General features: G+C 40.5%; 2 protein-coding genes across 3 annotated transcripts in view; both read left to right on the top strand.

The window, feature by feature from the left end:
- slc25a14 (solute carrier family 25 member 14) overlaps positions 1 to 13461 on the top strand; it is a 48204-nt gene extending 34743 nt beyond the window's left edge. For both annotated transcript variants that reach the window (XM_084320023.1, XM_084320024.1), the window contains exons 6-9: positions 1566 to 1661; positions 3206 to 3330; positions 3850 to 4063; positions 7481 to 13461. In XM_084320023.1, the coding sequence (XP_084176149.1) occupies positions 1566 to 1661; positions 3206 to 3330; positions 3850 to 4063; positions 7481 to 7522 (477 nt within the window). In that variant the 3' untranslated portion in view covers positions 7523 to 13461. The remainder of the gene's footprint in view (positions 1 to 1565; positions 1662 to 3205; positions 3331 to 3849; positions 4064 to 7480) is intronic.
- A 2977-nt stretch (positions 13462 to 16438) lies between these two features.
- Positions 16439 to 24014, top strand: part of LOC311233524 (uncharacterized protein) — a gene marked incomplete at its 3' end in the record, with an annotated part of 56199 nt that continues 48623 nt past the window's right edge. The window contains exon 1 of the mRNA XM_084320490.1: positions 16439 to 16992. Within this exon, the coding sequence (XP_084176616.1) occupies positions 16651 to 16992 (342 nt within the window). The 5' untranslated portion in view covers positions 16439 to 16650. The remainder of the gene's footprint in view (positions 16993 to 24014) is intronic.

The raw sequence follows: 24014 nt of genomic DNA, 5'->3' as shown, positions 1-24014 counted from the left end.
CGACTAAAGACTCACTTCTTCAACCATTATCTGAATTTAAAAAAATATATATATATATATATCTAACCCTAACTAACCGTACTGTCAATGCACTTGTCCTAATAAACTAACCTACACCGTAGCACTCAACACTTTGATGAACATTGTTGCTCAGCTGATAGAGTTGTGCCCTTCCTGATGGCTTGTCGTACAGAACTTGTAAGTCGCTTTGGATAAAAGCGTCAGCTAAATGACTAAATGTAAATGTAAATAAATACATAATAAGTGGATATGATATGTGATGTGTGAGTCCTTGTGCAAAGTGTGCCAGAGTCTGTGCAATGTTCAGTAGTTAAAGGTCAATCAGTTCTAACAGTTCTCCAGCAGTTAACAAAGTCAGGTCTGGAGCCTGGTGGCCCGAGGGCTTCTCTTGGTGTCAAAATAGTATTTATTGTTATGCAATAATAGTCATTTTTGGGTAGAAATTATTAGACTATCATGGGTTCTAGTCCCTGTGATCATAAATCACAAAAGCTAAAGTTAAAAGGATGTGTATCAGTGATATCAAACCGTAAACAAAGAGGCCTATTAAAGATGTTAGAGCCTAATATGAAAAACGATGTGATTTAATGTTCTATGCCTTAGCTTGACCTTGTTTAATTTGCAGTTATCTATTTTATGCTTATTTTATGTCTGCACTTTATACATTGCTCTTGATCTGCCAATTCTGTGCTCAATGCTAATTGTATGTACCGTATTTTTACTGCTGTGGAGCACTTTGAGCTGCAATTTGCTATACAAATAAAGTGAATTATGTAAGGGATAATGTATGGCTGGTGACGAGGTCATTGTCGCAAAATAATTGACCGACACGGAGTTTAAAATACCGAGGCGCCGCGCCGAGGTGTTTTAAACGTCAGTGAAGGTCAATTATTTTGCGACAATGACCGAGTAGGCTATACATTATCCCGCTTATTACATGGCTAACTTACTAATAATATACCTAATTCATTTGACAAATCGCAGTTGTTCTGTGGCTCTGTCAGCCCAAATAAAGTGATTATTATTATCGCGGGCAGCCTCTGTTCTGGCTCCGCTGACACTCCGCTGTCAGTGCAGCGCTATACATTATCCCGCTTATTATTACATGGCTAACTTACTAACAATATACCTAATTCATTTGACAAATCGCAGTTGTTCTGTGGCTCTGTCAGCCCAAATAAAGTGATTATTATTATCGCAGGCAGCCTCTGTTCTGGCTCCGCTGACACTCCGCTGTCAGTGCAGCGCGGCAGGTGTGTCTGATTTGCTGCACTGATGTGGGCTTGATTGCCAACAGCTGCGCACTGCGGTCATTATTGAAAAAACAGCGGTCATTATTGAAAAATAATGACCGCTGTCGGGGGGCTATTGACCAATCACAAGCAAGCATTTCGGCGAATGTGAAAACGCCATGTAATAATATATTATATTATTTGTATTATTACCAGCACAAAGGACTGTCTGACGTGATTTGTGGTGTGTTGGTATCTAGGTATCAGCGGTGTGTCTGACCGGTTGTGTGTTGTTTGTTTCCCCCCCGGCAGATCAGGATGCAGGCCCAGGGCAGCCTGCTTCAAGGCAGCATGATGTCCAACTTCATGAACATCTACCAGACAGAGGGGACCAGGGGGCTGTGGAGGGTGAGTGCCACCGTGTGTCTGTGTGTCACCTCATCTGCGTCACGTGGGATTGTGTGTGTAAATCAGAGTATATATTTAGCTTTAGATTATATATATTAGAGTATTGGATTATATATATTGTACAGTAACTATATTTATTGTAAGGCAAATATAACTGAGAGGGTATACCAGGGTTTCCGTTAGAAAAAATTGTTGCCGGCCTCAGTGTCCGGTAGATTTCAATCTACCGGTCAAATGAGAGAAATTCCGGTCAGAGTTTATTGAGCTTAAAAACAATTGATAGGCAAAAGAATGACAACAAAACAAAAGAATGACATCATCAAGGCATGTAGATTTATAATATTTTTACTTAAAACTAGGCTACTTTTGCGTATAAAGTCATTATATTCCAAATAAAATAAGTCCAGAGACTCCGTGCTGCTGCCGACTTTAAATCAAATAGGTGTCTGTGGGCAGTCGCCCGACATTAATAAACAGCAGTCTGTTATAATCACATTTTTATGAGCTAACGAATTCCGTTATATTGGACATTTGTATTAATTATATCAAGCGAAGAACTGAGAAATTTGGCAGAGAGAGACGGCAACATTATCGTGGGTTTGCGTGACGACTCTCTCTCTCTCCACCTCCCAACGACTTATTTGCGAGAGTGTCGATGCAGAGCAGCAGATTCAGCTGTTTTCTGGCTCTTTTCTGGCTCTATCTGGGGACTGCACAGCAGCGCCCCCCACCCAACAGCTGAATTGCCAATGGCTGAATTGGAGTACTGCACTGTGCCGCTGCTGCTCCGGCTCTGCAGGTTCACATGCACTCGCACACCCAGCACTAAGCTCTCGCTGACAACGTCGTTGTCATTATTAGAAGCAACGATGAAACAAATGTAATGATTGTTTCGTTCATCGCATAGGCTATTTAATTTTAGCCTATTTTAATACAATTCAAATAATCAAATTGTGGTTAGACTCTGGGAATTATTTTCACCGGACATTAAGACCGGAGAGATTAAATATGTCGGACTTCAACAGATTTTGCCGGTCAAATACCGGTAATTACCGGCTAACGGAAACGCTGGGGTATACATACCCTCATCTTGCACCTTGACCGATTTACACTGCCTACTTGCCCATATGTGCATACTCCAAGTTAATTATATTGTTATATTGTTTACACTGCCTTTTTTTATATTTTTACTTCTCCACTGTACTATAATTGTATTGTCTTCTACTATCACATGTACCGTACCTCCCCTCCCCCCTGCTGCTATGATGCCTGAATTTCCCCAAGGGGATCAATAAAGGAATATCTTATCTTATCTTAGAAACCTGACGGGATAGACGTGATGGCTGTCCCTCTGTGTGTGTGCATCAATGGCCCGTACATACGTATGGTGTTTGCGGGTGAATGTCTGCGTCCATGCGTGTATTTTTGGCCATGCTTGTTTGTGTTAGATAGTGATATGACTGTTTATGTGTGTTTTGCTTTTTGTATTATTGCCTCGTTAAAGTGTTCCATTCAGACTTCTCTTTTTTTTCTTCTTTCGTCAGGGTGTCATTCCTACAGCACAGCGAGCTGCCATCGTGGTTGGGGTGGAGCTTCCCGTCTACGACATGACAAAGAAGCACCTCATCCGGTCCGGGGGCATGAGCGACACCATTCTGACACATTTCATGTGGGTTTTTCTTAGAATCGCAGTATACTGAAAATACGTCCTAATACAGAATTCCCATGCACAGGTCAATTCCTGTGATCTTTTTCATGAACGAGAAACTGTTGAGGCTCAGAAAGAGTGTTGTTGAAACGTCACATTCCCGTGCTTTTGTTATGTTTGGTGTCACACCGTGGCTCTCCATTGCTCCTCAATAGAGTGGGTTAAATGCAGAGGGAATATGTTAAAGGAACACACCAACATTATGGGAAATGGGCTTACCGCCTTCTCCAGAGTCGGACAAGAAGATGGATACTAACTTCCTCTCTGTGTGTTCAGTCGAAAGCCTAGCTGTTGGCCGAAAATCTCCCAGAGTTTTAACCTAGGCTAGTGGTCCATATCCGCTTCCATGTTCCATGTTCCTTTTATTAAACTTTTTTTTTAATTAAATAAAAAAAGAATAATCATTAAATAAAAGTACTTGGAAATAAAAGAGATTTTAAATCTTAATTATAATAAAGTGATCTTGATTCCCCTTCACAGCTCCAGTTTCACGTGCGGCCTGGCAGGGGCGCTGGCCTCCAACCCAGTGGACGTGGTGCGGACCCGCATGATGAACCAGCGGGTCCTGTCGGGGAACCCGCTCTATAAAGGGACTATGGATGGATTGATGCAGACGTGGAAAAACGAGGGATTCTTCGCTCTCTACAAGGGCTTCTGGCCAAACTGGCTGAGACTGGGACCATGGAACATCATCGTATCCTTACAGGCTCTGGGTGAACCGTCTTGTCTTATTCAGATTCAGATTCCTTTATTGTCACTTATTTCAGTGTTTTACAGCAAGAACAGTGAAATTCTATTTATTGTGGTCCCTCGACCATAGCAGCTTCTATCTTAATTAGATTCTTAATAATAAAATAAATACAATACATTTTGCATAGAATAAAATAAGATGACTAAAAATAAAGATTACTATATAAATATACAGTTCTAAAAGTGTGCAGTGCAAATCAGGATGTAGATATTATACTATATATTATATATATATTTTAAATAACAATGATGGCTATGTACAGTTCCAAAACAAATGTGTGTAATGAGTAATGTGCAAATCTTTTAGCAGTGCAAAATGCAATGTTACGGTTGTCAGCCGCAACAGTTATCAGCTAGGGCTGGGCAATGTGAGAGAATGTTAGTATTGCAATATTTGTGAAAGGGTTTTTCCTAAATGACTGTGTATTATGATATCATGGAAAATCATGTTACATTTTGAGCACAATTACAACTTGATGTTCCTCATATTACTGCAGGGTAATTCGGTTTTAGAAATGATAATGTTTTTTTTTTCCAATTAACATTGTGAGAAATCTGACTTAAAGGCAAGAGTTATTTTACCTGCCCAGTACCTCCCAGAAGCACAAAAAAAGACAATGCAGTCAGAGAAAAATATGTTAACTAAAAGATGTTAAAAACAATGGCCTGTTGTCTTATTCAATGTGTTTTTTATAAAGAAATATTTTGCCTACATTGAATAAAACAATGGGCGGGATCCACAAAGAATGGATTGCACCGTGCTAGTTGCAATCTGTTAATACAATTTTCAATCAATCAAATTTGATTGATTGAAACTTTTATTAACAGATTGTAGAATGGGTAGAATACAGTAAGGCTCAATACACACAATTGTTAAAGGAAAACTCCAACATTTTGGTAAATTAGCTTATTTAACATCTTCCCTGGAGTTAGACAAGAAGATACATACCTTTTTTGTCTCTCTGCATGCATTAGGCTTAGGGAACGCCGCACCGTTAGCGTAGCTTAGCTTCATCACTTGAAGTGGGTCAGACCTTTACCCTGAAGTTCCCTACAGTCCACTACAGTCATGAAATACACTCCAAATACAACTCCAAAACATTCCTGTAAACATGTTGTGACCTGTGTATTTACCACGTGGAGAAATAAAAAATAATTGAATTCGACATTTACGTTTTCTAAGCAAATATACTCGGAACTATTTTTTGCCAAACCACTCCTCTCTGGGCTCAGTGATTTCACGTCACCAGTGCTACTTTCTAACGTCAAGGTCAGTGTTTGTTTACATTTTCATTTCATTCAAAGGATCCAAACCGATTGAAGTTTATGGATACCATGACTGTGGTAAGTTTTAAGGGGCTAGCGTTACACAATAAATGAGTTATAATAATACCACAAGTGTGGATTTACTCGCCCAAACCCTGTAGCCGTGCATCGCAGTCATGAAAGTGGCTAACTAGGTCGATAGTCCAGCAACGTTGTGACTGTCCTATTCATCAATCTCACAATACAGTCTTCCATCTAAAAACAGAAATGAAAACTTACCACAGTCATGGTATCCAGAAACTTCAATCGGTTCGGATCCTTTGAATGAAATGAAAAATGTAAACAAACACTGACCTCGACGTTAGAAAGTAGCACTGGTGACGTGAAATCGCTGAGCCCAGAGAGGAGTAGTTTGGCAAAAAATAGTTCTGAGTATATTTGCTTAGAAAACGTAAATGTCTAATTCAATTATTTTTAATTTCTCCACGTGGTAAATACACAGGTCACAACATGTTTACAGGAACGTTTTGGAGTGTATTTCGTGACTGTAGATGACTCTAGGGAACTTCACGGTAAAGGTCTGACCCACTTCCAGTGATGAAGCTAAGCTACGCTAACGGTGCGGGCGTTCCCTAAGCCTAATGCATGCAGAGAGACAAAAAATGTATGTATCTTCTTGTCTAACTCCAGGGAAGATGTTAAATAAGCTAATTTCCCAAAATGTTGGAGTTTTCCTTTAAGGAGATGCAGACCAGAGAAATACTTTCGTCTTGTTTACACCAGGGTCCCCCATTTTCAATGCATAATGAATTGTAAGTAGGGTGCAACTAGCATAGTACAATCCATTCTTTGTGGATCCTGCCCAATGTGTTTTATTTTCATTATATATATAAAAGAAAAACGAGATTTGGTCTTCAAAAAAGTGTATTTCTTTTTTTAAAAGAGGGTTTGTCTTATCAGGATCGTCCTATATTTGGACCAATGCCATATACAGTATATATTTCATTTCCTCCAGCCTCAGGTTGGCAGGTGGTTTTACACATTGTGTACTTTTTGACGAGGAACGCAATGGTGGACTTAGTTTTCTTATGCGCCCCCGGGAACACCACTTGGCAGGCCAAAATCGGATTGGCCAAAAACAAGAGCTCCCTGCTTCAATAACCAATCAGATGTTTTTAGCCAAGCTGTGTTCTAAGGGGCTCATCGGACATATTCACACTCTGTAACTCAATAATTGTCAAACTAAATGAATGTGTGCTAAATTGTTTTGGCGCAAGCCGAACCCAAGGGTCATACTGATGAAGCTAATGTTGGCTAGTGAATTTAGTTATACATGACAACCACCGGCTGAGGCACAGTGTGTGCTCTAGAGTCTAGGTGGTGTGTGCTCTAGAGTCTGGGTGGTGTGTGCTCTAGAGTCTAGGTGGTGTGTGCTCTAGAGTCTGGGTGGTGTGTGCTCTAGAGTCTAGGTGGTGTGTGCTCTAGAGTCTGGGTGGTGTGTGCTCTAGAGTCTAGGTGGTGTGTGCTCTAGAGTCTGGGTGGTGTGTGCTCTAGAGTCTGGGTGGTGTGTGCTCTAGAGTCTAGGTGGTGTGTGCTCTAGAGTCTGGGTGGTGTGTGCTCTAGAGTCTAGGTGGTGTGTGCTCTAGAGTCTGGGTGGTGTGTGCTCTAGAGTCTAGGTGGTGTGTGCTCTAGAGTCTGGGTGGTGTGTGCTCTAGAGTCTGGGTGGTGTGTGCTCTAGACTAGAGTCTAGGTGGTGTGTGCTCTAGAGTCTAGGTGGTGTGTGCTCTAGAGTCTGGGTGGTGTGTGCTCTAGAGTCTGGGTGGTGTGTGTTCTAGACTAGAGTCTAGGTGGTGTGTGCTCTAGAGTCTAGGTAGTGTGTGCTCTAGAGTCTGGGTGGTGTGTGCTCTAGAGTCTGGGTGGTGTGTGCTCTAGAGTCTGGGTGGTGTGTGCTCTAGACTAGAGTCTAGGTGGTGTGTGCTCTAGGTGGCCAAGCCACCAAGAATCCCCAAAATGCCAAACTGTTGCGTTTGTGGAGGTGATATACAGATTGGTGGAGTTCACACTGTAATTTTTCCTTAACCAAATCCCCCCCCAGTTCTTCATGACCTTCGAGCAGCTGAAGCACCTCCCGTTCTAACAGGGCCAGGAGGTGGACGCTCGGTGGGACTGCTGAACTGCTGGAGTGTGTTGTTGGGCGCCGGGGGGTAAAACACTGGCACCCCTGCCGCTTGCCTCCGTCACGTTACACAATCCCTCCACAAGTCGCCTAGTTTTTTCCCCCCACACCATGGTTTGCGGAAAACTTCAAAAATCAACACAATTTAGATTTTTGTTTTTAGAAAAAATGTCTTTCTAATTTAGGTTAGGGTGGTGCATGAGGTCTCCACTGAGGTTAAGGGAAGGGTTAGGTTCATAAAAACTTTTTAGGTCAACATTATGATTTGGGCAAATTCACTAACCACGGTGTGGAGAGAAAAAAGAGGCGACGGTCTAAACACACACACGCTCATCCATATTGGTTTTAACTTCGCATTGATCCATTTCTTTTTTTATTTTGTGTTTTTATTTATTGTTGTTGGTTTTATACCCCCCCCCCCCCACACACACACACGCACACACATACACACACTTGAAATCAGTCAATAATTTTTACCTAAAGCCGCCAGTCAAAAGAAAGCAGTGTCTTTGTCCTCGTACACTGGTCACCCCCCAAAAAGCAAACCAAAAGTTTCATTACTTTTGAAATACACGCACAAAATACAAAAATGTTATGATGAATGTGACTTTTATTTGTTGTGTTTTATTTATTTTTTTAAGTTATTATTCATAACTTATTTAATTTCCGTTCTGGTTTCTGTCAGGGTTACTAGTGAACCTGCGTGGTGCAAAACAAAGATGTGCCTGCTGTTGCACAGAGAGCGCACACGCACACACACGCACACACACGCACACACACACACACTAGGGGTGGGAATCACCAGAAGCCCCAACGATATGATATTATCACGATACTAGAGTTGTGATATTGTGATATATTACCTTTTTCAACTGCAAATTATGTCCCAGACAGAAAAGATTGTTAGCAAGTTTGTTAGCATCTGCAATACAAAATATATATACAGTACATCATGTTTTATCTAATAATAAGATAACGTTTTCAGTCTGTTCACCTCAATCCAATAATTTTTATTGCAGTAAAACGAGATTCAATGTATTTTACTTTCTTACATAACTTGGTCACTGTATCACTATATTGCTGTATACATTATTTCCCCCCACACACACACACACACACACACACACACACACACACACACACACACACACACACACACACACACAGGTGAATACACTTGTAGGGTAGTTAGCTCCTGTAGACTAAGATGACTCTGGAGAGAAGAACTCAACCCAGAAGTTCGTCAAGACAAAGATAACCGTTTATTTGACCAGATCTGGGAAGCACTGATTAAAATGTTATTTCTAAGTGTACATACTCCTTTAACACACACACACTCCATACAGCCGAGTATGAACCTGGACTACACCGCCGCTTAGGACAGTAATGGGGTGGGAGCAGAGAGCTGCTGCGATTTCTCCACGGCGACTCTTGTTGGGCTGTTCCACCACCAAAGAAATGCCTAATCGACCAATGCCTAGTCATAGGACTTTTGTCGATGTAATCCACAAATCTGTAAAATTGCGATTCCCACATGCAATCATGCAGAAGGACCTCTTTAAATCGAGTGCTTGGACCAGAGATGTGATTATCACTTTTCAGGAAATAACCATACAAAACCATACAACACGACTAAATAGACCAACAAAGTATTGGTATACTAGTGGATGTATAATGACAGGCATGATGACTAGTTGTACATATACCTAGTCAATTGAAATGATTTGCTTGTTTTCTTTATGTTTTTTTTGTTAGTTTTCCTATTACGAGTAAGAGCTTGAATGGAAAAGAGGCACAGTAGATGGATGGGTATGAAATCCAGTAGAAGGGTTAGGCAGGGCGCCACGGTGCCGAAGTGTGACCGTATACGGTACAGTATTGGGAGCTGCCGGAGGCCAGAGACCTCGCTTTTCTATCTTTTATCTACGAGTGGGTTGGTTTAAAAATAATCCACCATGTTGTTTCCAGAGTTCACTGGCCACTTTCCCTATTTAACTATGTGATTTGATTTCATCACCAAAACCCCCTTGATTTTCATAATATCGGTGACAAGAAACGTTTCAACATCATCCCCTGCTCTGATAACATTCCTGAGGAAAGAAGCCGTAGCGCTTTCGCTGTTGGCAGGTGAACACGGTTTCTCCCCCCCGGCAGCTGCTCATTTATACAGTATGTGTGTCTGGAGAGTGCCACAGGTCAGAACAGGTCAAATACACTGTTACACGCTGCCCCCCTGGCTTTACATCTCTGCTGTCGTTATCGTTATTGCCGCTGCTTTGCCTGCTACTGCTTCTAATGCCTATATCCACGCCTCATTACCGCGCTGAGTTAGTGTTTGTTGTCAGTTGGATTATTTATTTATTTTATTTTTTTAATAATTGAGTAGTCTTGCAGAGCCAGACCTTTCCCCGGGCAGCTGAGGAGAAGGGCCTGGGTTGAGTGTCATGTGTCAAGAGTGTGGGAACGATGGCTGAAAGAATTCCGGCAAGTGTTTTTATTGTTTTGTACTTCTTCAAACCGATCATAACCCCTAGGGTGGTAGTTTAAGGTTTTTTACCCTGCTTTGTTGTGTTTGCTGTTGTACTCATGTGTGATACAGAGGGCTATTGGACAAAGTGATATGAGGAAAGTGGCCATCAGAGGAGGGGCATTTCTCCAGTGAAACATTCAGTAATTTAGATATCCATTGATTATGTTACTGTGTGTCCATACTACAGTTATTTGTTATATCTTTAAGCAGGTGTCCATCCATTTTAGTTTTGGCTTGTGAAGAGATGGCAGCCATGCTTTCTTGAGCCACTTGGACCATTTATGAATCGTGTTGTACAATACTTCAGTACGACTGAATTATTGCACTCCCAAACTATTACAATATCTTAATACCAAAGATTCTGAAGTACCGTGTTGTAGTAGTGTGTCAGATCCTGAGTACAAATTGCCACACAGGAAAGTTTGTAAATTTAGTAGCATTAATATGTGAAGTGCTATTCAAACCGCTTCTCTACTATAGGTGCACTATGTCATTTTGTGAGAATCCGAGAAGTGAATCATTTCTAAGGTATGTTTTGAACTGAATAAACAAACTTGTATCCCTGGAAGTTGGAACACTGTTCAAAGCTAGAATGCTACCCGAAGTTACTATTTCACTTCTGTCATTTACAAAAGGCAGGGCCCGTAATTTCAAGACTTATTCTAGACAAACATATTCTAGGCTTACATTTGGTTCACAGTGCCTAAAAATTATTTTGTTTCAATTTATAACACAAGATGGAATACAGAAAATGTCCTTTTGAAGGCTCTGCAAACAAATAACCCTCCTCCGAAACTGCATAGTGCACTTATTTTTATTTATTTATTATTATTATAATTTTCTTTTTAAATGGCTCCAACTGTTCATATTAATCAACAATCAGTGTCCTGTATTTTTTGGTGTGCTATCGTGGAACTTTGGTATTATTATACTTGGTCTGGTATAGCATCATAGGATAACAATTGTGGTATTGTGATAAACTTGACATGATAAAACAGTCTGTAGAAAATACAAGCTTCATTCACCAATGCATTTATCGGTGGCTTCATTTGGTTGTCGGACCTCTTCCCTCTCATATGGCTGAAATTGGACAATTATACTTGGGCCAGTCCTGAGCCTTGGACTAAGGATACATGTCTTTCTCTTCTCTACCTCCGTTTCATTTGTTTTATCCTCTTTTGTTTGTTTGATAATGACGTTATGACTTCCCCTTGATTCAAAACGCCCAAAGATTGTTCTTTTATGTTTTTATAACGTCATATCCAGGGGTGTAAAAAGTACCCAGAAATTATACTTAAGTGAAAGTATGGGTACCGTCTCAAAATCGTACTCAAGTAAAAGTCAGAGTATCTGGCTAAAAACACACTTGAGTAAAAGTAAAAAAGTTTCTACTTTTAAAAGTACTTAAGTACTAAAAAGTAAAAGTAAAAAACCTTTTTTCTGACTGTCTATTCTTCTGATAGCAGGTGTTTAATCAAAGATTCCTGCTTTCTAGTCTTGCACAAGGACCAATCAGCATGGGTATGGGCGGGTTAATTTTCCATTGATGGGGATTTGATTGGCTGTTTTTAAATAAATTGCGGCCGCAGGATCAATAACGTTAACGTTAGTTCGGCCAGAGAAACAAATATACTAATTAAAATAGTTGAACCTGCGAGATTTGTACTTTGTAGGTCTGCATTTTAAATGTAAGGAGTAAAAAGTGTGTTTTTTTTTCTCTGAAATGTAATTGAGTAAAAGTACAAGTATACAAACCTAATAATACTCAAGTAAAGTACAAATCCCCCAAAACAGTACTTAAGTATTGTAACGAAGTACAATTACTCAAGTACTTTACACCCCTCGTCATATCTTTGTAGCTTAACACAATGTTACTGCTATTGTTGCAGCAGAGAATATCATATTGACTCGATTATTTTATAAACTTATTTGGAAATTATGAAAGTAAAAAAGAAAAAATTTAAGTTTGTAATCATTTGACCACTTTTCTTTCAGGCTTGATCTCAGTTTTACCTAAAAGTATTACTATATTTATCTCTCTATTGAATTAATCAGAATATTATTTGTGATTATTTTATTGCCCCATTTTTGCCTGGCTATTACTTTTTTTATCCTTTCGGGTGTACGGTTTTTCAAACTTTTAAATATTTTTCCATAATTATATCTGGAGTTCTAGATGAGTCATCATCATTAGAATGTTCAGTCTCTCAAAATTCTATCTCACTTGTGACATTGTACACCTGCAAGGGTCAAATGATACTTGGGACAGCAATTGGTGTCACATATTCCATTCAAATCTCCCTTTTGTTTTCAAGCGAATTTGAGTTGAACAAATTGTGACCACGCCTCGCTCTTGGCCTAAACCCAGCTTTCATCACCAGCAGAACTGTGACTGAACAACACAAACTCCTAATAGGCTAAACCAAGTTTGTGTGTAACTGATCATTATGCTCTGAAAGACTGTTTGTAACTGAAGTGCTACAGCCCATAGTGAACAGCAGAGGACAGTATTAGATGGGATAAAAGGAGATCAATGCTCCACATCCCCAGCCCCCTTAAATTCATTCATTTAAAATAAATTAATTGTCCACTTTTGCACAAGACCAGCCCTTGATGTAATACTCCAGAGTGTGTATGAACAGACCACAGCTCAAAGAGTTGTGGCTTTATGGTTACCATTAAAACACTGATTGATTAATGAATGAATAAAAAAAAATGAATCGTCCAAGCTTTTGATGTAATACGCCCAGCTTGTGTATATATACGTCTGTGGTATGAACAGACCACAGCTCAAATAGTTGTGGCTTTAGAGTTGCCATTAAAATACAGAATGTGGAAACTTTGTTACTACACTCCTGCACAACAACAAAGGGGTTATTTATTGGTTGTAATCACGGGGAACTGTATTTTTTTTTATTTATTCATATTTTTTTTGGTATTGTAGTACATGCTATATATAGAATGCTCTATTAGATACCAAAAGGTAGTAATTAAAAAAGTTATATATTATTAAAAAAAAATGGTTGCCCTATGATTGCACCCAAAGACACTGAAAACCATGTAAATGGCAGTGTGTGTATTGTCTGGCCACATTATAACAAGTAGTCAATATTGTTACCTTTTTTTGTTTTCCATCTGAATTATTCTACTGGCTGGAACACTGTTTGTACTCCAATCTCCTCTCTCCCTCTCAAATGTCTGCTCCCCTGGTCATTTGCACTTGGTTTCAAATGTCAGCTCAAACTGTATTCTTGCAATCATATTTTATCTTTGCTTGTTCATTGATGGATTTGTATGTTTGAACTACTGTCTTTGTGTAAAGTTTTTTTTTTGACAGAATGTATTTGGCTTTATATGAAGTAAATGTACATGTTGAAATAAAGTATATACACTTGATTGTTTCCATACCAGAGTATTTCTTGGGTGATAAATATTACTATTACTATCACTACCACTATTACTATAGGCTACACCTATTGCTACCTATGACTACTACCACCACCAAAAAACAATGGTAAAACCAACAACTATAGACCTTTTCAGAAGTATTCTGTTGGAACAGCTTTGGCTCCTGTTTATTAAACTGTTCCATCCTTCACTAGTGATTTGTCATATACCGGTAGTATCTATGTTTTGCCACTAGATGGGGCTATTTGTATCCCTTGTTATTATAGTTAAAGGGGAACTCCACTTTTTTTTGGAAATTAGCTTATTTAACATCTTCCCTGGAGTTAGACAAGAAGATGCATACCTTTTTTGTCTCTGTGCGTGCATTTTAGCTTTGGGAATAGACGCTCCGTTAGCATAGCTTAGCTTCATCACTGGAAGTGAGGCAGGACAGTAGCCTTACAGTGCCCTACAGTGTATTGCAAGGTCTGACATTGACCAAACTTGATATGCATGACCCTGGTGGGCTCTAGGTCAACTCCTGAAAAGGGGGTCAATGTCAGACTTTGCAATCAAAGTTAGGGGGCTAATAACCCTTGCCATAATTTCAGTGCGCCCCCTAACTTTTGATTGCAAGGTCTGACATTGACCCCCTTTTCAGGAGTTGACCTAGAGCCCACCAAGGTCATGCATATCAAGTTTGGTCAATGTCAGACCTTGCAATACACTGTAAGGCACTGTAACTGTCCTGCCTCACTTCCAGTGATGAAGCTAAGCTATGCTAACGGAGCGTCTATTCCCAAAGCTAAAATGCACGCACAGAGACAAAAAAGGTATGCATCTTCTTGTCTAACTCCAGGGAAGATGTTAAATAAGCTAATTTCCAAAAAAAGTGGAGTTCCCCTTTAAGAAATGGCTTGCTCGCAACAGTTCAAACACCACTAACCCCAAAAGCATATTAAGCATTAAGACCAAATTGGCTCAACTGATTAAGTGGCGCTTGGCTTATTCCCCTCGGTGGTCCGGTTTTGTTTCCACTCTATTGGAAAATACCAGCAGCCCTTGGTTAATATAAGGCCTCCCTAGGGGTCTCTTCACCCTCGGATGGATTGATTGATTGATTGAAAAGTTTATTAACAGATTGCAGAATGGGTACAGTACAGCTCAATACATACTGTACATTGGAGGTGGGGGGGGGGGGGGGGTTGGGTAGGGGGGGACACACTGTACATTGGAATACTGACCTACATTTGACATAGAAACTGTACATTGGAGGAGGTTGGGTAGGTGGGGTGGGGCTGTACATTGGAGGTGGGGGGGGGGGGGGGGGTTGGGTACATTGGAATACTGACAAAGCCATGCTTGGTCTTTATTGTACAACTGGGTTAGGACATTTGTAGGGGCCAGTTTTGAATTGCAGTCTCCCGTAGGTGTTCTTTGAGAGTGTTTTTGAAGGTGGGTAGTGATTCACATTCCTTTACAGCTTTGGGTAGGGCGTTCCACATTGTTGTGGCATAATTGCAAAACGTGTTTAGTCCCTTGTTTGAGCCGAATCTGGGTTTTACATGATTTGTGGAGCTCCCTCTGGTGTTGTGATCGTGGTATTCACTGATCTTTGGGAAGTATTTTGACATGTACATGGGTACCTTGGTCGTGTAGTGTATCTTGTAGACCAGGCCCATTGCAAGTTGCTGTACTCTGTCGTCTACTCTAAGCCATCCAAAGTGTGCAGGGGTGAGGTGGGTTCTAGGAGTCAGGTCAAGCAGTAGTCTGACTAGTTTGTTTTGAGATGTTTGTAATTTGGTTTTTAGTGCCTTTGAGGTGCTTTGGTACCATGAGGTGCAAGCATAGTCGTAGTACCCTTGAATGAGTGCTCCTGCCAGAGTCTTCAGGGTATTCTTGTTTACCAGGGAGGAGATCCGGTACAAGAATCGAGTTTGTTGATTGACTTTTTTTTATTACATTGGATGCCATTTTGTCACAGGAAAGATTAGCCTCTAGGATGGAACCCAGGTAGGTAATTTCATCTTTCCTTGTGACAATATTGTCACCCACTGTAACTGAGAAGCCGTCGGTCTTGCTGAGTTTGTTATTTGAACCGAAGAGAATGGACTCTGTTTTGCCCATGTAATGATAGTTTGTTGTCGGCGAGCCATATGCAGATTTTGCCTAGTTCCGAGCTGAGGGTTTTTTCAACCTGTAACTTGTTCTTGTCAGAGACCAGCAGGGCTGAGTCGTCCGCAAACAGGAACAAGTTGCAGTCACAAGCTGACGACATGTCATTTGCATAAATTAGGAACAGTAGTGGCATTCGGTAGCTTGTTTTGAAGGTACATTGAGGTGGTAGCTAGCCTAAGGTAATACAACGAGGACATAAGTAGGCTAATATATAATAGTACAATGACATGATATGTATATTTAACTATCGTAGGACTTAATAGATTAATAGAAAACAATAGATCAATCCACAGTGGGCAGCAGTACTAATTAGCATAACATTAAGAGGAGGTTGGGTAGGTGGGGACTGTACATTGGAGGTGGTTGGGTGGGGGGGCACTGTACAACTGTACAAGCAAAACTGTACATTGGAATATTGACAGAACCATACTTGGTCATTTACTGTACATTGGAGGAGGTTGGGTTAGGACATTTACAGGGGCCAGTTTAGCTACAAACGTTTACATTCGAGTTGATCAACTCTCACAGGATTCTGCTAGTGGTTGAAGTCGTGTACGTATCAGACCTAACAACAGGTTGGGCCCAGGCTGCCTCCTGGTTCAGGCAACAACTAAACAAAATGCATTCGACAGACCGCCTCCAGTGCTTGCGCTTCAAGTTAACCTCGTTCCCAGCTTTATCTACAGGTATTGGCCCAGCCTCCTGGTCCAGGAAAAAAAAAGTATTTGCATACAACAGACCGCCTCCACAGCTCGTGTTGTGTTGGATTCTTCCCCACTCGAGGAAGTATAGCCGGGTTAGATTATTCCAAAATAAGTGCTTCTATTCCACACTCTCCTCCCGCTGAAGACCTTTCAGATAGTCGGGAAAGATTGTAATTTTCACCCCCCGTATGGTTTACTCCTAAACCCACCTCCCCCGGAGCAAGTTGGACAATAATCTCGTTCGCAACTTTTCTTTTTCGCCTCCGACCAGTGGGACTTTCTGCGCCACAATGTCCCTTCCAGTCAGCCAGAGCCAGACAACCTACAGGACCATCAGCGTTTCCTCGGACCAGGCGAGCTGCAACGGGGTCCTATCCGCCGCTCCCGTGTCCCCGTTACCCTACGCTATGAACGGATCCGGCTACGAGGCGGTGCGGTACCTGGTGCCCGTGCAGCAGCAGCAGTCCTACGTCCCGCAGCAGTCCTACATGATGATGCCGCAGGTGCAGATGATGCCCCAGATGATGCAGCAGCTCTCCCCCGTCTACCTGCAGAGCCTGCAGGGCATGCAGAGCCTGCAGCCTCGGTACAGCGTCAGCAGCCAGGAAGACCAACACTATACTGTTATAGAGGTAATTATTTTGTATTATTATTATTATTATTATTATTATTATTATTATTATTATTATTATTATTATTATTATTATTATTATTATTATTATTATTATTTATTATTATTATTATTATTATTATTATTATTATAATATGATTGAATAATATGAATAATAAGATTATTATTGTTTTTGTTACTACAACTAGGCCTACTACTAGGCTATTGCTTTTAGTGATAGTAACCTACTTGTAGCCTACTCAGAAAGAGTGTTTGTTGGCGTGTGTATGCAGGTGTGTAGCTGGAGATTCTGGGCCCCATGAAATAATCTATTTGTGGGCCCCCAATCCATAACATTTTTTGGGGCATTTATTTTTTTATTGATGAAAACGCATAATATGGTTTTTACCTTTTTTTTTTTATAATACAGGCAATTATACTTTTGAGTCATCTACATTAACTTACTTTAGGATAATAATAAAACCATATTAATAAAAAGATAATAATAGTGTTCTCTGGGCCCCCCCCCCCCCCCCCCCCCCCCCCCCCCAGTGCTGGGCCCTTGGAATCATCCTAACCTCCCCCCCCTCTCCCACTAGCTGTGTGTATGTGTGCACGGTGAGAGAGAGAGAGGGAGGGGGGGGGGGGGGGGTAGGATTTCGTTCATGTTAATGATGGGACACCTGGACATAGAACATTCCAGCAGTGAATGTCAAATTCCTCACTAAATCCTCAGCTTTATTACCTGTTTTACTAGTAGAGGTAATACCATGATTCTGTGGCGTTAATGAGGAACTACGCCCGTTTTAGGAATTCATACTGTACATGTTGTTCTCGTGGTCTAAGACAGTCCAAAAAAATGCTAGTGAACATAAACAACCCTCTTCCAAATCCCCAAAACAAGAGTGTCATCAAGTATAACGCCTGGAGCTGCTCCACAGACAATTAATTGGGAAACATGGTACAGTAAAGGTCAGACTGGTCAGAAAGGACAGACACCACTGCACAATACAAAATAAAAAAAAATCTGTGGGTCCACAAAGTCGGTCTCTCGTTCATTATCAATGGAGCAGCACCAGACTTTATTATACCTGATGACATCACAAGTTTGATTATTATTTATGTGGTGTTTGTGGCATTGGGAGAGAAGCTCACGTTCACAAATATTGATTGAACTTTCCTCTGCCATGGATATAACATTTTGGAATTCTTAATTTAGCGTGCTCGACCGTTCCTCGACATGGATATTTTATTCATATCATAAACGTTCTAAATGGACCCAAGTTTATTTCCTATTGCAGTCATGTAGGTTTACGTCCTCAAGGCAGGATGACTGCTGTAACGTTGCCCATGCATGCAGGTAGGATTTCGTTCATGTTAATGATGGGACACCTGGACATAGAACATTCCAGCAGTGAATGTCAAATTCCTCACTAAATCCTCAGCTTTATTACCTGTTTTACTAGTAGAGGTAATACCATGATTCTGTGGCGTTAATGAGGAACTACGACCGTTTTAGGAATTCATACTGTACATGTTGTTCTCGTGGTCTAAGACAGTCCAAAAAAATGCTAGTGAACATAAACAACCCTCTTCCAAATCCCCAAAACAAGAGTGTCATCAAGTATAACGCCTGGAGCTGCTCCACAGACAATTAATTGGGAAACATGGTACAGTACTAAAGGTCAGACTGGTCAGAAAGGACAGACACCACTGCACAATACAAAATAAAAAAAAATCTGTGGGTCCACAAAGTCGGTCTCTCGTTCATTATCAATGGAGCAGCACCAGACTTTATTATACCTGATGACATCACAAGTTTGATTATTATTTATGTGGTGTTTGTGGCATTGGGAGAGAAGCTCACGTTCACAAATATTGATTGAACTTTCCTCTGCCATGGATATAACATTTTGGAATTCTTAATTTAGCGTGCTCGACCGTTCCTCGACATGGATATTTTATTCATATCATAAACATTCTAAATGGACCCAAGTTTATTTCCTATTGCAGTGTTTGGTAATAATATAATAACAGACTAGAAATGAACTTGGGCCCCAAGCTGTTCTCTAGCAACGCAATTCAACTGAAATGTCTTTTTCCAACCCATTTTCACATGAGGAGACCCCATAAAGTGGTTCCACTCACATTGTATATGTGCCATATATATTTTTTAAATAATCATTCTCATCAGCCTCTTATCTAAATCTATTTGTCTCAGTCTTTTGGCTTGGAACTCCTGAAAACAAGTCACTTCATAACGCCTAAAAGCGAGTAGGCACGCGATCAGATGATTAACGCCAACGATGACTTTAATGTTGTTCTTTATTTCTCCTGCAGGCTGTTTAATTAGATTTATTGTAGAAAGCATATACATGCTGCAGATATGATTTAACGAGGGAAATATTCATCACAACTACTCTCTAAACATGATAATTAGAAGGAGAAAAAATGTTTCACACGAATTAAAGCTGACATTACATGAATGTCGATCCCCCCAACCCCTAATTTTGATTGATTGATTGAAATAAATTTGTTTGTGTCTTACATACAGATGTATGCCCAGCCCATATGGGCTTAAAAGACACATAAACAGTAAGTGATCATATAGACCAAGATGGCCACAATAAAAACATAATAACAAGCTATAAACAATGTACTTCAAAGAAACAAGAGGAATTCATATCAAATTATATAGGATATAATGTGTTTTGTCTTAAGTGCCAACCATGCTTTCTACAAAAATCCTGCAAAACTGAAAATCTCCACAAAAAAACAACTCAACATACAACTCTCAGACTGCCAAAACAAATCCGGATTTATAAATTGAACTTCTCAAATAAAACCCTCAAGTCGGTGTACAAGGGGCAGTGAAAAACAAAATGAAATGCATTCTCCACCACCCCCAGATCACAGAGAACCCACAACCGCTCCTCCTCAGGTGTACCTTGGAATCTACCCACTTCCACAGTCAATGGCAGGATGCCAGACCTTAACTGGGCACTAATACTAGAAAATAAACCTATTCTATTCACTCAACGGTTCATGGCGCTTCCACAGAGGCAGTGCTCATTCATTGTCTACTGAGCACCTCTAGGTTTTACATCCAGGTGACATTACAAATTCGAGGATTCTCTCTAAGATTTCTAGCTTTTAGGAGAGAGTGGTGCATGTTCACAAATACTGACTGAACTTCCCTGCAGCAGGGCTCTACGCTAACATTTTTCCCAAGGAGCTCCTAAATGAAAAAATTTAGGAGCACACAAAGAAATTTAGGAGCACCCACAAATATTTAGGAGCACAGTGAAAATATTTCAAGTAACAGAGTTTATTTATTTTTTCAAAAATAAATGTATATTTGTACTGTGCGTGCATGTGCAAACGGGAACGGGACACACATCTGTGCAATAGCACATACCACCAAAGTCACTGGCCCACTGTGTGCGTGTGTGTGTATCTGCGTGTGCAAACGGGAATGGGACACAGACATTTGAACTATTAATTAAGTGATTAATGCCTACTGTGGCAAAGTTGTAGCCAACAACTAGGCCTAATAAGAAAGGCAGTGACATTGAACAAAAAGGAGACACTGGCATTACCACCAGGGCCATCAGTAGAGGGGGGAGCTAGTGTTGCTTTTCTAGAAAAAATAATCCTTTCAGGGTTGCCTATTGAAATACTGTACACCTCCAGTACAGAAACATTGTTTACAAGTTTGCGTGTCAGGTAGACCATTGATTGACAGTCGATTCTGACAATTATGTCACACCGCTTGCATCGATTTGAAAATGTTAGAATCGATTATCGCAATTTTAACACTTTAACTGCCGAAAACGCCGGAACTCGTCATTCCCCGCCATGCTCAAGTTGCCGAGGACGCCGTAACTCGTCTTTGATATCAATATTTCAAAAATCTGTGATCGAAATCATATTTCCGTTCCGGAGCCTTGACACACAGTGCTGATCTCCTCTCAACCCTCTAGCGGTTCAAGAGCGCCATCTGGTGGCCGATCGGCAGATCGAAACCGGATATCAACCATTAACCCGGCAGGACTCACTCCATATGGGGTCCGGGCACTCGCTAATGTTAGAGAGACTCTGTCTTCACACAGTGAACATCGATCGGTGGAAATAACTCGAAAAAACAACATGATTTGGACGTATATACTATTATACAACCTGGAAATAGATCGGGCATTTCAACATCCCATAATCGAAAACTGTCTACTCCACGCTGATCGCCCAACGGCCCGAGGAGACTGGGGTGAGTTTTAGCGTGTAGTATTACCGTGTTCGATATAAACTGCTATGATGAACATATGACCCACATTAGATGAATGGTATAACGTTGCCCACGGAATTATAAACGCCCGCTCGCCCATCCGGTCAACATCAGATGACGTGTAGTAAATTCTAGAAGTACGTCCAGTTGAAATCTTTTATCTCGCACAGATTCCTACCAAACTGTATTTGATCATCAATATAATGCATTTGGGGCTATAAATCACGTTCTGGAGAAAGCTGCAGAAAGAGATGAAAACATACTTATACTTTAGACCATATTTTAGTATGAATATGTGAATGAAAAAGTTTAACGTTGCTACACCATGAACAAAAAGTCAAGATAGACTGCGCTCACAAATTATAACACTGGGTGCTGAAATCCCGTCGAGTATAATAGAAAAAGAAAGCAATACGCTTGGACCAGCACTCACAGATTTTGGTATATTTAATGGCAGCCTGAAACAAACATGTTTCGGAACGATTATGTTCCTTCCTCAGTGTTAATGTGTACACGTTATGTTATTGTCATGTCCGGACAGCCAACACAACGACATGTTATGATTAACAAAGCAAGGCATTCGGTTTGTTGCATTAACGTTATATTACTATTGCTATCGATACATCTAGGTGTTCTCAAATCTATTGCTATTGGTAAGACTAGAATATTACATTAACTTAATGTTACTTGTGTCTCAGAAAACGCTTGCATATCACAATGGCGGACTCTCAGGAAGTAAAAGAGAAAATGAGAGCTTCCGATTGGTCATTTCCATAGGCGGAGTTTGAACTTGACGCCAGGGGGTGCGACTGCTAGGCGATCGATAGCCGCGATATTTTATTATTTTAGCGTTTTTACAATGCCCTAACCCCTAATTTTTTATTTTATTTAGGTAGTACAGCAGCACACACACACACTCACACACACAGCACTACGGGGGATCATTTTTAACTGACTTGAAAAATGGAGGCTCTAATTATTATTATTCATATAGACTCTCGGTCTCGAGCAATAATAATTATTACAGCCTCCATTTTTCGTGGACGAAAAATATACCAGACTATAGATATCAATTTTCCCGAAATAACGCTACCTGCCTCGACAAAATCCGTGCATTGGTTATCCAGATACATTAATTATCATCTCAGAATAAGTGGCTTTGTACAAGCGTTACAATCTATCGCGCGGGGCATTCTGCTGCTGCTGCTTGGTGCTTGGCCGCGCGTTAACCCTTTCACTGCCACACTACAGAAGGTTTGCCTTATAATGTGACATGATTACTACTATAAAATGAATGTATTGTAAAACAAAACATAATAGAATTCAGATTTGTTTCTCACAATTATTATAATTTTATTAAAATAAAAATAATCTTGAAGCAATTTCACCCCCGGCCACCAGGGGGTGCAATGCACCCCCTGCACCCCCATAAACTCCGCCCATGGTCATTTCCATTCTTTTTTTAAACCAGTCACGTCACTCTACTGTGATTGGACCGTTGGCTTGAGTGCAATGTGGGACTTGTAGTTTTTGAACGATTATAGCGGGGAAAAAAGCACGATTGAGGCTGTAATCTTGAGTCGCACACCGTGCGAGTAATTGATTTTTCCGTTTCGCACACACATATTTCTAGGGGCATATGCGAGCAATATGGTCGCACTGTAGAGCCCTGCCTGCAGCAGTATTTACATAACATGCTAAAGTGGGTAACATTCCACTTTAAGCCATCAATTCATCGACATACTTTTTTCTAGGACTTAGCATAATTCATTTTCACCCAGACAGCTTCTGAAGTGCACGGCTGTATTGATCTCATCGAGTTGTACTTCTCACCCCATGTCTGTAAATCCCCAATCCCCATGTTATATAAACCCTGGTAGAAGCCCGAGGACATCCTGAAGTAATTACTGAGGTTGTCATTACTAGGGATGCCCCCCGGACCCCGGTTTTGAACGGGAACCGGTACTATATTAGAAAATACCGGAGTATTTATAAGCTCCGACGTCCTCGGTACTGCTATCGATACTCTAGAGAAATTATTATTATTATTATTATTATTATTTAAAAGTTGCGAACGATCCTCTCTCTGTCTCTGCACGAGAAGCGAGCCGCAGCCAGCGAGTCAATTATTACACACACTCCTCGCGAGTCGCTCGCTAGTGCTACACATAGACATACGGGTACTACATACATATTATCTGTCGTATTATAACGTATGTATGTGGTTTGTGGTTTGCGGTTCATGTCTGATGTAGATTGAGATGGATAATGGCTGCACAGGTGATATTGCATTGCTGCTTTGTGTGATCTGCCAAGATTTTTCCTTATAGGCCATTTCAAATGGAAATCAAGTAAATACCCTAGTATCCATAGTATGCAGTAGTGGGAGAAGTACACAGTTCCTTTACTTAAGTAGAAATACCCAGATAAATGAGTACTCTGGTAAAAGTAAAACATTCCAATTCTGCTTAAGTAAAAGTAGAGAAGTATTTGCTGTTAAATGTACTTAAGTATCTAAAGTAAAAGTATGCACTCTACATGACATTTGTGTATTCCAGTGTTTGGGAGCGTTAAACCCTCGAACCATTGAATTCTAAAGGTCATGTTAAAGTGGTATGTGGTCCAGTTATGCTGCTCTGATTACATCCTCTTGAAGTTAAAATGTGAAAGTATATACTGATACTCTTCATACATTTTTGCCATGTTTTATATGCAAAATATTTTCTTCAAAGTAACTAGTAAGTAGTAACTGTAACTGATGG

Source organism: Notolepis coatsorum (assembly GCF_963971535.1).
Source record: "Notolepis coatsorum genome assembly, chromosome: 8".
In the NCBI taxonomy this organism is placed as follows: domain Eukaryota; kingdom Metazoa; phylum Chordata; class Actinopteri; order Aulopiformes; family Paralepididae; genus Notolepis; species Notolepis coatsorum.
Note: the sequence above shows the minus strand (reverse complement) of the source record. Positions and strands in the feature narration are given on the sequence as shown.